This window comes from Lasiosphaeria miniovina (assembly GCF_030549165.1).
Source record: "Lasiosphaeria miniovina strain SMH2392-1A chromosome Unknown B0T26scaffold_8, whole genome shotgun sequence".
Lineage (NCBI taxonomy): Eukaryota > Fungi > Ascomycota > Sordariomycetes > Sordariales > Lasiosphaeriaceae > Lasiosphaeria > Lasiosphaeria miniovina.
This window is the reverse complement of record NW_026848227.1, coordinates 3,962,609-3,973,323: the sequence shown is the minus strand read 5'-3', so window position 1 is coordinate 3,973,323 and position 10,715 is coordinate 3,962,609. Positions and strand designations below refer to the sequence as shown.

At 57.9% G+C, this 10,715-nt stretch overlaps 4 protein-coding genes across 4 annotated transcripts; all 4 read right to left on the bottom strand.

Moving 5' to 3' along the window:
* Positions 1-1,869: 1,869 nt before the first annotated feature.
* On the bottom strand, positions 1,870-2,649 carry B0T26DRAFT_733711 (uncharacterized protein). Its single transcript, XM_060443160.1, has 2 exons — positions 2,205-2,649; positions 1,870-2,140 (listed from the first exon to the last, which is right to left on the bottom strand). Exons 1-2 carry the CDS (start codon positions 2,501-2,503, stop codon positions 1,891-1,893), a joined length of 549 nt encoding a protein of 182 aa, XP_060290891.1. The 5' UTR covers positions 2,504-2,649; the 3' UTR covers positions 1,870-1,890.
* A 238-nt stretch (positions 2,650-2,887) lies between these two features.
* Positions 2,888-3,384, bottom strand: B0T26DRAFT_733709 (uncharacterized protein). Its single transcript, XM_060443159.1, has one exon. It carries the CDS (start codon positions 3,239-3,241, stop codon positions 3,029-3,031), a length of 213 nt encoding a protein of 70 aa, XP_060290890.1. The 5' UTR covers positions 3,242-3,384; the 3' UTR covers positions 2,888-3,028.
* Positions 3,385-6,273: 2,889 nt separating this feature from the next.
* B0T26DRAFT_659023 (mannosyl-3-phosphoglycerate synthase) lies at positions 6,274-7,509 on the bottom strand (the record flags this gene model as incomplete). Its single annotated transcript, XM_060438922.1, has 1 exon — positions 6,274-7,509. A coding segment is annotated over one exon (1,236 nt), but the record flags the coding sequence as incomplete, so codon positions are not given.
* Positions 7,510-7,698: 189 nt separating this feature from the next.
* Positions 7,699-9,260, bottom strand: B0T26DRAFT_521371 (uncharacterized protein). The gene is made up of 2 exons (XM_060435476.1): positions 8,712-9,260; positions 7,699-8,113 (listed from the first exon to the last, which is right to left on the bottom strand). Exons 1-2 carry the CDS (start codon positions 9,080-9,082, stop codon positions 7,834-7,836), a joined length of 651 nt encoding a protein of 216 aa, XP_060290888.1. The 5' UTR covers positions 9,083-9,260; the 3' UTR covers positions 7,699-7,833.
* Between the last annotated feature and the right edge of the window lie 1,455 nt (positions 9,261-10,715).

Sequence of the window (10,715 nt, the reverse complement as noted above, 5' to 3'; positions counted from 1 at the left end):
TGGGTTGGTCTCAATGTTTTGGCGCTGCCTGTCTGCCTGGACGCTGCTTACCAACCTTGGCCTACACTTGAGCCCCTTTGTTCGGACCTTAGCTAATAGGCGTCCTAGCCTTGCCCAGCATGGACGCAACACTATGACAGCAAGGCTGGCTGCCTTACATTAGCTACGCTCTGCAGTCCTGCAGCTCTGCACTAGCTTGTCGCCGTGCCGGCTATAGCCGACCGTCCCTAAACCAACGAGCCGGCTCTGTGTAACCTGCGGGCGTTGTGAGGCGCTTGCGGCAGCCAACCCACCAGCATGCCCGCACCTGCCCCGCCAATGCACCCACCAGGTCCAGCCAGATTCATAATAAATCCGTGGCGCGGGGCTGCGACCCTATCTGATGACATAAGAGAGCTGTTGCTGCCTGGCTCCGACCCCCCGCGCCCTTATTTTTCCTCTGCGTGCTTCTTTTTTGTCTTCTTTTGCTTGGCGGGGAGGTGGTTGGTTTTGGCGGCCACCTCCGGCCGAGTGGTGATGTGAACGGGCGGTGCACGCGGGGTGCAGCATGCATTGGATCACCAGGGCTCCGGGGAGGCTCAGCCCGGGGTGGGATGTCACACGCAATTGATTGCACGGTACCGTAAGGCTCCAGACACTGCATGCCGCTGGCGATGTTATGTTGCTCAATCGCTGGTGAAGCTCGAGCCTATGAGGCCCGATCGAGCCATCACACCGCCGTCGATAGAGAGATTTGGGATGGCTGGGAATAGGAGTCACAGCACCTGCCTGCATGTGTTGCACGTCTCCCCGAAAATGGCCACAACATTCGGCTGGAGAGAAATAGGCCGCACGGCCAATTGAGCGGCTAGCAGACTGGCCGCCATTGTCGTTGGTCCGCGGCCGAGGAAGCTGAGGCGGCTAATGGGGTGACGGGGTTGATACCTAGACGGCTAGGCACCTGCCGGCAAGGAATAGGCGTCCTGTTGTTTACACGCCTTTCGTAGCCGACCAATTGGCGACGGCCATTGAAATGACTGGCAAAACTAGGTCCGTTAGCCAGTTCTAGAGCTTTCCTGCCAACTCTAGGCTCCTCGTGAGCCGTGCCCGAGATGATGCCGCTCGGTCGCCTGCCCTACCCCCCACACACACGGAACACGCCGAATGACCTGCAGTCAAAATTGACGAATATGCCATGGATTGAACATTTGGAAGTCTGACACGCGGCTCAAAAGGGTGCTTATATTCGGGCGCGAATATCACATGCTGCGATATTATGCGATTCGCTCCAGATGCCTAAGGATATCGGCGAATTAGGGGCGGCACTCGGCTATGACGAGGCCGGTCAATGCTGTTGAGTCAACTGTTCTGGATCAATTCTCGGTCTACAGCAAAGGTACCTATACATCGGGGAAGTGAACAAGCGGGCCGTGTACATGGCCCCAGGCTTGTCGTTACGCATCAGCCACTTGATCTTGTAATCGTTTGAAAGCTTGGTACAAGTTTGAAATTACCCCGTGACAGAGTTGGCTGTGGATGTTGCGAGCAAGCCTCATTTTTCAGCTTTGCAAATACGCGTGCGGGCTTTCACCATTCCTTCCCCAGAGCCGTCGATTGTGCCGGCAATAGCTAACATCAATCAAACATATTTCTTTTTAGCTTCAAAGTAGGGCTTCAAAGTCGGGGTGGGACTGAGAAGTGTCTAGAGTAGGAAAGAGCAAGTGGACGGCTGTGAATTTTGACGCCTTGCATGCTCAAAAATTAATCTTCAAATAGCGAATTCGCCACATCCAGGAACACCCGTAAAATGCTATATAACCCCACCCTGACAGCCTTGACGGGCTTCTGTGCAGCTCCAGATCTCAGCCAGCTCGTGCACGACCCTGGTCCCAGTCTTGTTTGCGAGCAGCCTTAATCCAGACTAGCGCGTGACGTAAACGTGGTCCGCAAAAAAAAGGAAGAAAAAAAAGAAACGACGAAGCAAAAGGGCACAAATTTTCTCTCGGCAGTCTTTGTCTGCAACGTCAACCCGCAAAATACCTGACTCATGGCATCGCAGTCTAACATCTCAATCGAGTCTCTCACCACCATGGAGCGGGGAGCAAAGCGATCGCGATCGGACACGGCGGGCCAGCACCACAGCCCCGATCCGAATGCCAATGCCAGTGCCAATGCCAATGCCAATGCTAATGCCAATGCTAATGCCAATGTCGCCCCCATAACAGGGCCCCAGAACCAGGCCGCCTACTACGTCAACTACCAGCTGCCTCAGCTGCCTCGGCCGCCTCAGCACCCCCAGGGCCAGCAGGACCAGTCGCCTCTGAATTTTCCGTCGCCGCATCAAGTCCACACCCGCCAACTTCAGGAACAGGAAACCCAGGAACCTCGTCAACCTCAGCATCCCCATCAGATTCTTCACTCGCAATACCAACCGGGCCAGCACCCGCCTCAGCAGCCCCAGCGATTCTCCCCTCAGATTCCCGATAAGCCCCAGCACGCTCAGCACGCTCAGCACGCTCAGCATGCCCAGTATACCCAGTATGCCCAGCAGATTCGACAGGCTCAGTATGATCAGCAGCTTCAACAAGCTCAGTACATGCAGCAGCTTCAGCAGGCTCAGGCTCAGGCTCAGGCTCAGGCTCAGGCTCAGGCTCAGGCTCAGGCTCAGGCTCAGGCTCAGGCTCAGGCTCAGGCTCAGGCTCAGGCTCAGGCTCAGGCTCAGGCTCAGTCTCAGGCTCAGGCTCAGGCTCAGGCCCAGGCTCAGGCTCAGGCTCAGGCTCAGGCTCAGGCTCAGGCCCAGGCTCAGGCTCAGGCTCAGGCTCAGGCTCAGGCTCAGGCTCAGGCCCAGGCTCAGGCTCAGGCTCAGGCTCAGGCTCAGGCTCAGGCTCAGGCTCAAGTTCAAGCTCAAGCCCATGCTCAGGCTCACGCTCAGGCCCAGGCCGCCCAGTATTCTCATCAGTACCAGCAGGCTCAGTACCTACCGCAGTCTGATCAACCCCAGTACCCTCAGCAGCCGCAAGCTGGGAGAGTGCCATATGGCACAGACACGTCAATGGTTCAAGAGCTGCAGTACTGTATCACCAATCTTGACATTGAGGCGCGCAGCGACCTGCTGCTCCGGGCGGCTGTCCAGCACCCCGACGTGGCGCAAGCAATTAAGCGCGAAATCAGTGGCGTCGTGGCTCATAATACCCACATCACGCAGGCCCAAAAGCAACACCACATACAGCAGCAAGTTCAGCAAGTTCAGCAGCGACTCCATCAGAAGCGACAGCTACAGCAGCAGCTCCAGTTCCAGCTTCAGCAGCTCCAGCAGCGCGAGCAGCAGGAGCAGCAGGAGCAGCAGGAGCAGCAGGAGCAGCAGGAGCAGCAGGAGCAGCAGGAGCAGCAGGAGCAGCAGGAGCAGCAGGAGCAGCAGCAATCCATGGAAGCCCAGATGAAGCAGGTCGAGCAGCGGGCGCAGCAGCAGCCGCCGCGCTATCAAGACCCACGGCAAAATCCGGGCATCAACTTTGACGCGTACCACGACAAGGCGTTCAATGAGCTCAACGAAAAGTACGCATCGCTCTCGGGCTCACGGCAGTACGAGGCGGCGGGCAACGCCCAGACGGCCATCGAGCGCATGTTGGACGACATTGTGAAGCAGGCGACGGCCAAGGGCGCGAGCTACATGACCAAGCGCAACGCCGTCGAGACGATGCGCAAGATCTTCAGCGAAGTCCTGCTCGCTTCCGACGTTATTGGCCACGAGGTGCGCAACGGCTGCCACGGCTGGGCCGCCAAGATGGTGTGCGTGCTAGCCACAGTCGACGAGTACGGGATGGAGCTCCTCGCGGCCGAGGGCGGCGGCGCGTGGCTGCTCAAGTTCAGGGAGCTGGTTTCTATGGCCAAGAGCTACGATGTGCTGGACGAGCTGCAGGAGGCGCAGATCATGATCGAGGACGGACTCGAGATCCCGTTTGACGAGGACGACGGCGGCGATGACGGCGACGACGACGACGACGAGGTCGAGTACGTGCTCGCGGACGAGCTGGAGCCGGCCGAGGGGGGTTCGCGCAAGGCCTGAGGGCTGTGGTATTGGTTGGCGGGAGGAATGTACAATACATGCCGGGCACCGGGGAGTGAGTGAGACTGCCTACGATCTTAATTTAGACAGTGTTCTTGGGAAGACATCACCATGGTTCTGGCAATTTGGTCTTGGAAAACACAGGTCCTCCGAACAAAGCCTGCGCGCCAGACAAACCACCGAGGCGACAGTCAATTGCCCTCGTCGTCGTACAGCACGCTAGGACGGGATAAAGCCGCCAGGGATCGATAGCAAACGTGTTCTGAGCCTCGTTTGTCCGTCGAAACAATTGGCCAGGACGGAAGCAATTGACCCAGACGTGTCCCCGCCACCAACGACACCGACACACCCCCATCCCACGACCTGCTCGACGCATTCAGGAGCCTCGAGGTGCAAGTCATGCTCATCGCACGGGGGCCGCGGCCCAACTCCCAGACGTGTAACGTGGTGCAAACCGCAGAGCCTCAACGCGCCGCTCGACCCGTCGTATCCAATGCCGAGGCGCTGCGCAGCTCCGGCGTGTGTGCCGACGAAGTTGCGGTGAGGAGAGTTCTAGGAGGCGGCAGTGGGGGCGGGTCAGCTTCTTTTTCTTTTCTTCTTTTGTTTTCTCAATTGTCTCTCAAGGAAGTTTAATGAGATCACAAATCCGCAGCAGCACCAAGCGTCGTCGTCGTGCGAGGTGATCCCCGCCATTGTCAGCAGACGCGGCGGCGCCAAGGCCGCGGCCGCCCGGTTGGCGGCTGTGCACACCTCCAACTTTCAAGTCTGGACCAAATAATTACACGGCGCGCAGGCCAAGATTGCACCGCGCAGGCCAGGACGGCAGCTGCGCATCTTGGCAATCTAATTAGGCCAAGATCGTGTGGCCTTGTAAACGAACAGGCTAATCATGTGTCGTGAACAATTCCGTAGGCAATTATCAAAGGAATTGGCACAAAAAGAAAAAAATTGTTGGTTCGGAATAATGCGCCACAACCTCAGGCCTCCTTTGAGCCAAGGTGGATCGAATACCTGGGTAGATGATCGATTCAGGTAAGGCGCTAGGGTGAAATGTGCCAGATTCTCAAAATGTAATTGGCATCCTCCATCAATTCCAACTCAATCACGATTGCAGTGTCAAATCGCAAAGGAGAGAAGATTGTTGGGTAAATACACTACAAGGTACTTCTGCCAGCCGCTTGGGCGGTAAAGTCTAAAACTAATCTAAAGTAGTCTACCAGAAAGTATCTGACCAACATGGTACTTATTGCCAGTTGTGCTGTGTGTTATGCTAATATGCCGTGATGATGCACGAGACCGATAAAAGAGACGAGTGAAGTGAAAAAAAGAGGAAAGAAAAAAAACCCACCCTATTTCTGTGCCCGTTTTTCCTAACCCAGTGTGTTAACAGTAGACCAGCCCTGAAATGCAAATGGAGGAGTTGCAGTCTCCGTCTGCATGTTGTCTGAGGCCGCCAGGGAGGCTCCAGAAAGCAACAGCCAAAGAACACCCCACTAACGGGGACATTTTCTCAGCACCGATAAACGCCATGTCGTAAACGCGTATGATGGTCATGATATGAGATGCAACCTCAGGCTGCCTTTGCCGTGTAATATCACCAAGCGAAGAGAGCAGAACGCTCAAGACTGGAAAGCGTCGCGACGCACGCCGGCCATGTCGCGGGTGCGGAGCAGGCCGTGCAAGACCACGGCGCAGAAGACGAAGAAGCCAAGCAGCGGCAGACAGAGGAGAGTCAAGGCGATGGACGTGGGTGCCGACGCCGTGGACTTGCGGATTGTCGACGTGGATGCCGTCGAGTTGAACGTAGATGTGCCGGCCGGCGTCGACATGACCGACGACGGCGAGAAACGCCGGCGCCACCGCTGCGCTGCACAGGCATGGCGGCCGCCGTCCGAGGTGAACCGTCGCAGCGAGTGCGCCGCGCCTTGCTCTTGGTCAAGGGCGGCGCGCAGGCGCGCCAGGTCCAGTTGCTCGACGGGCGGGTAGATGTGCGGGTGGGGCAGCGGTGGCTCGGCCTTGTCGTCGTGTTTCAGGCCGTTGTGCTCGCCGGGGGTGAGTGTCGCCGTCATGGTGATTGGCGACGGAGGGGGTGTTGCCTCTGATTGTGGGGGGACGGTTAATGTTGTTGGGTTTCTCGGCGAAGCAGCGCGCCGCTGCTGTTGTTGCTGGTTGTGTTGGCCAGCGAGGAAGGCGCGCATCTCGTCGCGGAGGCCGCCGGCGCCAATGGCGTGGTAGATGGCGCCTAGTCCGGACTCGAGCATGCCGCGGATGTGTTGGGCGTCGGACGGGCGGTGGAAGTGAGGATTCAGAGTACGGATCTGAAGGATGCAGACGGGCTTCTCGAGGCTACGGTGGGCTGAGGAGGTAATGAGCGGGGCGATGGGAGGGGCCCGGTCGCGGCGCTGGTATAATGGCTTCGTATTTGTTGACATACCGTTGTTGTCTTCGTAATGGGTGCTGGCCTCGTAGTTGCTGTCCTTGTCGGCTTGGTTAGCGAAGACGCCTTGCCGTTGAAAGAGGTCAATGAAGTGGAAGGGCTCGACAGCGTAGCCGCCGGCCATTCGCAACTTGAGGGCGAGCTCCATGCTCATGGCGTGCTCGCCGGCATTGCCCGTGACGATGAGGTTGGTCTCCTTGCTGTCGGCTCTGTGGGTCTCCTTGTTGTCGGCTCTGCGGCTGAGGGTCTTGACGAGGCGGTTGAGCCAAGCATTAACAAAGATGGAGCTCCGGCCCTCGCCGTCGAAGCAAAGTTGGTTGTCGCGCACCTTGGGTTTGGATGCCCACCGCAGGCGGACCATGGCGTGTTCTCGGCTGGTCGGCACTAGGGCGAAGCCGGCGGCGTAGATGCGGCAATATTCGTGGACGGCGCCGGGCACCTGATTGTCGGCGTCGATAAAGCCGACATATTGCATGTCTGGGCAGACGGCAGCTGCCAAGGCCACGCCAAGGAGCATGCCCTCCCCCTTTCCGTTGTAGATCTTGCCGTCGGCTGGGTCCGTAAGCCCAACCATGCCGGCCGCGTCCAGCGCCGCAGCTACTCCTTCATCCTTCTGGTGTATAGCAAAGGCTCGGCGCCGTTGTGTCCGGTGACATACTCTCTGGAGCATCTGGATCTCTTGTTCGTAGCGGTCGACTGGGGTTCTGGCGCTGTTGGAGACGAGGATGACGACGCATGAGTTTGGGATCCCCGACAGGACGCCCTCAACGGTCTCGGGAGCTTCGTTCTTGCACGGAACAATGATGACCATGCTGCTCAAGATGCGCTGGATCGTGGTGTTGGACAGGCCAACAGTGTCGTCATGGGGGTGCTTCTCGCTCTCGAGCGAGTTCTGTCGGTCGAGGACATACGCGCCGCCAGAGATGTCGTCGGTAAGGCGTTCTGGTAATGTCAGAGTGGGGCCGTCAAGTGTGGCGTCGAAGCTGACTTCGCCGGCATCAAGCTGTCCGACTCGTATCTCTTGCATGATGTGAAGCCCGGTACTAAGCCGTTGACTCTTAAAGGTGCCCGTGAGGAGCATAATGTGATGGTGGGTAGGGTTCGGAGTCGGAAATCAAGGCCAAGTGTCGGGGGTGGGGGGGAGGGGGGATTATGCCAGAGGCCAAATGGGAGGGAGAAGATAAGGCAGAGGTACGTATCGGGTCAGGCACAACTGTGTCTGCCGTGGTGTCCTAAAGGCAACTCGGAGGCTTGTGGTTAATCCTGTCTCTGGTGGTTCCCCGAGGCGACGGTTGAGTGGTTTTTGGAGAAGGAGAGCCAGCGGGGATTATATATCGAGCCAGAGCGCCGACTAGGCCAGAACAGCTGCTGTTCGACGCCGTTGGTGTCGATATGGCCTACTGTTGGTGGCGAAACGGACCCCAAACTGTTCGAGAAGAGGGTGTCTGGCCGCTGACGTCTCGGGGTCGGAAGGAAAACAATAGAAGACAATGGTGAACAATATCACTGTCTCCATATCTTTGGCACTTTTGTTCTGGTTGACATCAGACGGGGAATGATATAGCGCTGCCCTTTCCCGTTGCGGGGGGGATCCTGACCCGGTGGCGGTAGTTTTGCGGACACTGCGGGGCCTAGGGCGGAGGCGCGATGAAACAACTTAACAAGGCACACAGGGCAGAGACAGGGGAGAGAGTAGAAACGACAGAGGGGGAGAGAACGGGGAGGCTGAGGATAAGGAGGAGGAGGGGGTGCGAGTAGTATTGTTCGCTGCTCTAGACCGAGACGTAGTAGGTAATGGTCTACGCCGGTCGGGCGGGCTCGGGCGGTTCGAGTGGCTTTCGTCCGACTCGAAGGCTTTCCGAGGCCGGGACACATGACTTGACGCGGGTGCGGGCTGGGCTGGTCGGCAGGCACTTACACCTTCACCTTGGCTTCTCTGCTTGTTGAGCCCCAAAGAGCACACTAATGCACCTGGGGACGGACGAGTGACTCGCGGCCGTAAGCTGCAAGAGAGGTGCTCCTGCAGATTCAACTGCAGCAAGATGATTGACATGCCCCCTTCACGGCACTGGCAGAGTGGGGGAAGACATGCTGCATGTCAATATCCATGTCCATGTGGTATGTAGGTAGCATGTGCACTGCGGTGCGGTGCGGTGATGTGTGGTGAATCCGCTCTACTCCAGTGATTGGCAACCGAGACTCCCAAGACTGGGAGGGCAGTATCCCAACCTTTTGTGATGGAAACGACCATCCAATCCCCAGACCCCTTTCGACCCGAGTCTAGGTACCTCAGGTGCCATCGAGACGGCAGCCTGGGAGCTGGACTCTGTGGGATGCACGAGTCGACATGGGGCCGCCAAGGACGTCTCTTTGAGAGCAGACCAGGGAAAGATGCCGTACGAGTGGCCCACTGAGAAGACGCTTGCGTCAATAGGGAGTGCCGAAGCAGGCCGGGGCGGTAATCGAATCGGAAGACACAGCCGGGCCTGTGTTGGTGGTTGGTTGGTCGAGGTGGTCGTGAACGAGGCGATGGATGTGGGTGGTTGCTCGGTGTCTCGGTGGCTCGGTCTGATTGACAGCAGCCTGAGTAACACTAACATCACTCATAATGCTGCATCTGGCATGCAGCTTCAGCAGGCACCCCATGGAACGAGAAGGCGGGAGAAGGAAGAAAAGAAGAAAAAAGGGCCGTTGGATAGAGTACCGTTTGATGGATTACCGTTGGATGGATTGTGTGTGAATAATGACTGAAGCTCTGCCTCGGGAATAGCCCACGCTTTGGATGCAAGGGCGCCCGCGCCTGCAGTACCCGTCTACATACTACAAGCAGACGTTTTGGTTTGGGGTGTGGTGTGGTGTGGTGGTGTGCTGTGGAGTTGCAGTGCATGCAGGTGCTAAGCTGTGCGACCGGATTTAGGCAGCGAGGTACTGATACTCGCGCAATACGTGGAAAGCTCCAGAGGTACTGTACAGGCGCCGTTTGGAATTGGGGATCAGCCACACCCACAATACACCACCTGCAGTGCGCTCGGGGTCGAGCCGTAATTACAGGTACAGATACGGGTTTTCGGTAGTATTTAGAAGAGTGACGTGTTGCTTGCGAGCCCATGGAGAGACCCGGGCAGTGTGACATGAGGTGAGCGGCCAGCCCTACGCCCTCCTCCCTCCCCGCAGTCCCACCCCAGCTAGGCCTACACTACCGCCTGCCGCCTGCCTGCCGCCTGCCGCCTGCCGCCTGCCGCCTGCCGCCTGCCGCCGCCGCCGCCGCCGCCGCCAGGTGAGCCGTTGCACTTGCGGCGGCCGACAAGAGCCTCTAGGTGAGCCGCACGGGTTTGGGGTTTGGTGATGTCGCGAGGTTCAAACCCCACTGCCCGTTTACCCTCTTCCCCCCCGAGTTTAAGTGAGGTAGTCCAAGATGCGCCGGTTCTAGACGCGCGCCCCACGGCGCAAGAGCTCTCGCAGGGGCCCAACAGCACGTGCTCGGCCGCCCAGGCTCGATTTGCCTGTCGGGAAGGATTCACTACGGTCGCAAGCACGCCAGGGCAGTGCCCACCGTTCGCTAGCACCTGAATTCCCTGGGCTTTTTCGGAAATGCGAACCTCGAAAACGAGATGGGAGGGAACCCATTGGCCAACCGACAAGCTCTACTATCCTATTGAGCTCCTGCAATCCACCCAAAAACCTTTCTCTCCGCGTATTGCAAATTAATTAACCAAGGCGCGAAGATTCCCTCCACGGTTTGTCCTGTTTCCCTCTCTCCAACGTCGCCCTCGCCTCGTTTCCCCATCCAAACGCAGCTGCGCTTCAGGCCCAGCCCTTCTGACTCCCACCTCGATAGCCTGACCAGTGGCTACCGTCTACCCTAATTATTCACCTAGCAGTCTGACCAGCGGGCTACCATCTACCCTAATTATTCACCTAGCAGCCAGGCCAGCGTTCTTCTGCTCAGCGCCTAAAACCCGCTAGACCAACCAGATGACACCATCGCCCCATCTCGATTGCCAGGTGGTTGATCAATAGTGCGGAACTCATACCTGATCGTGTAGAATCGTTCTAGAACCTGTATTGCATCATGCAGCGGCTTTTTTCCACTGCTCGCGAATTGTCCACTCGAGACCGGAATTGGAAAAGGAAACGGCAGGCTGTATTTTGAACCCACGGAAGGGCCTCCACTGGCTGGCTGGCTGGCTGGCTGGCTGTCTTCCATCGTCATTGGGCCACACTGTCACACTT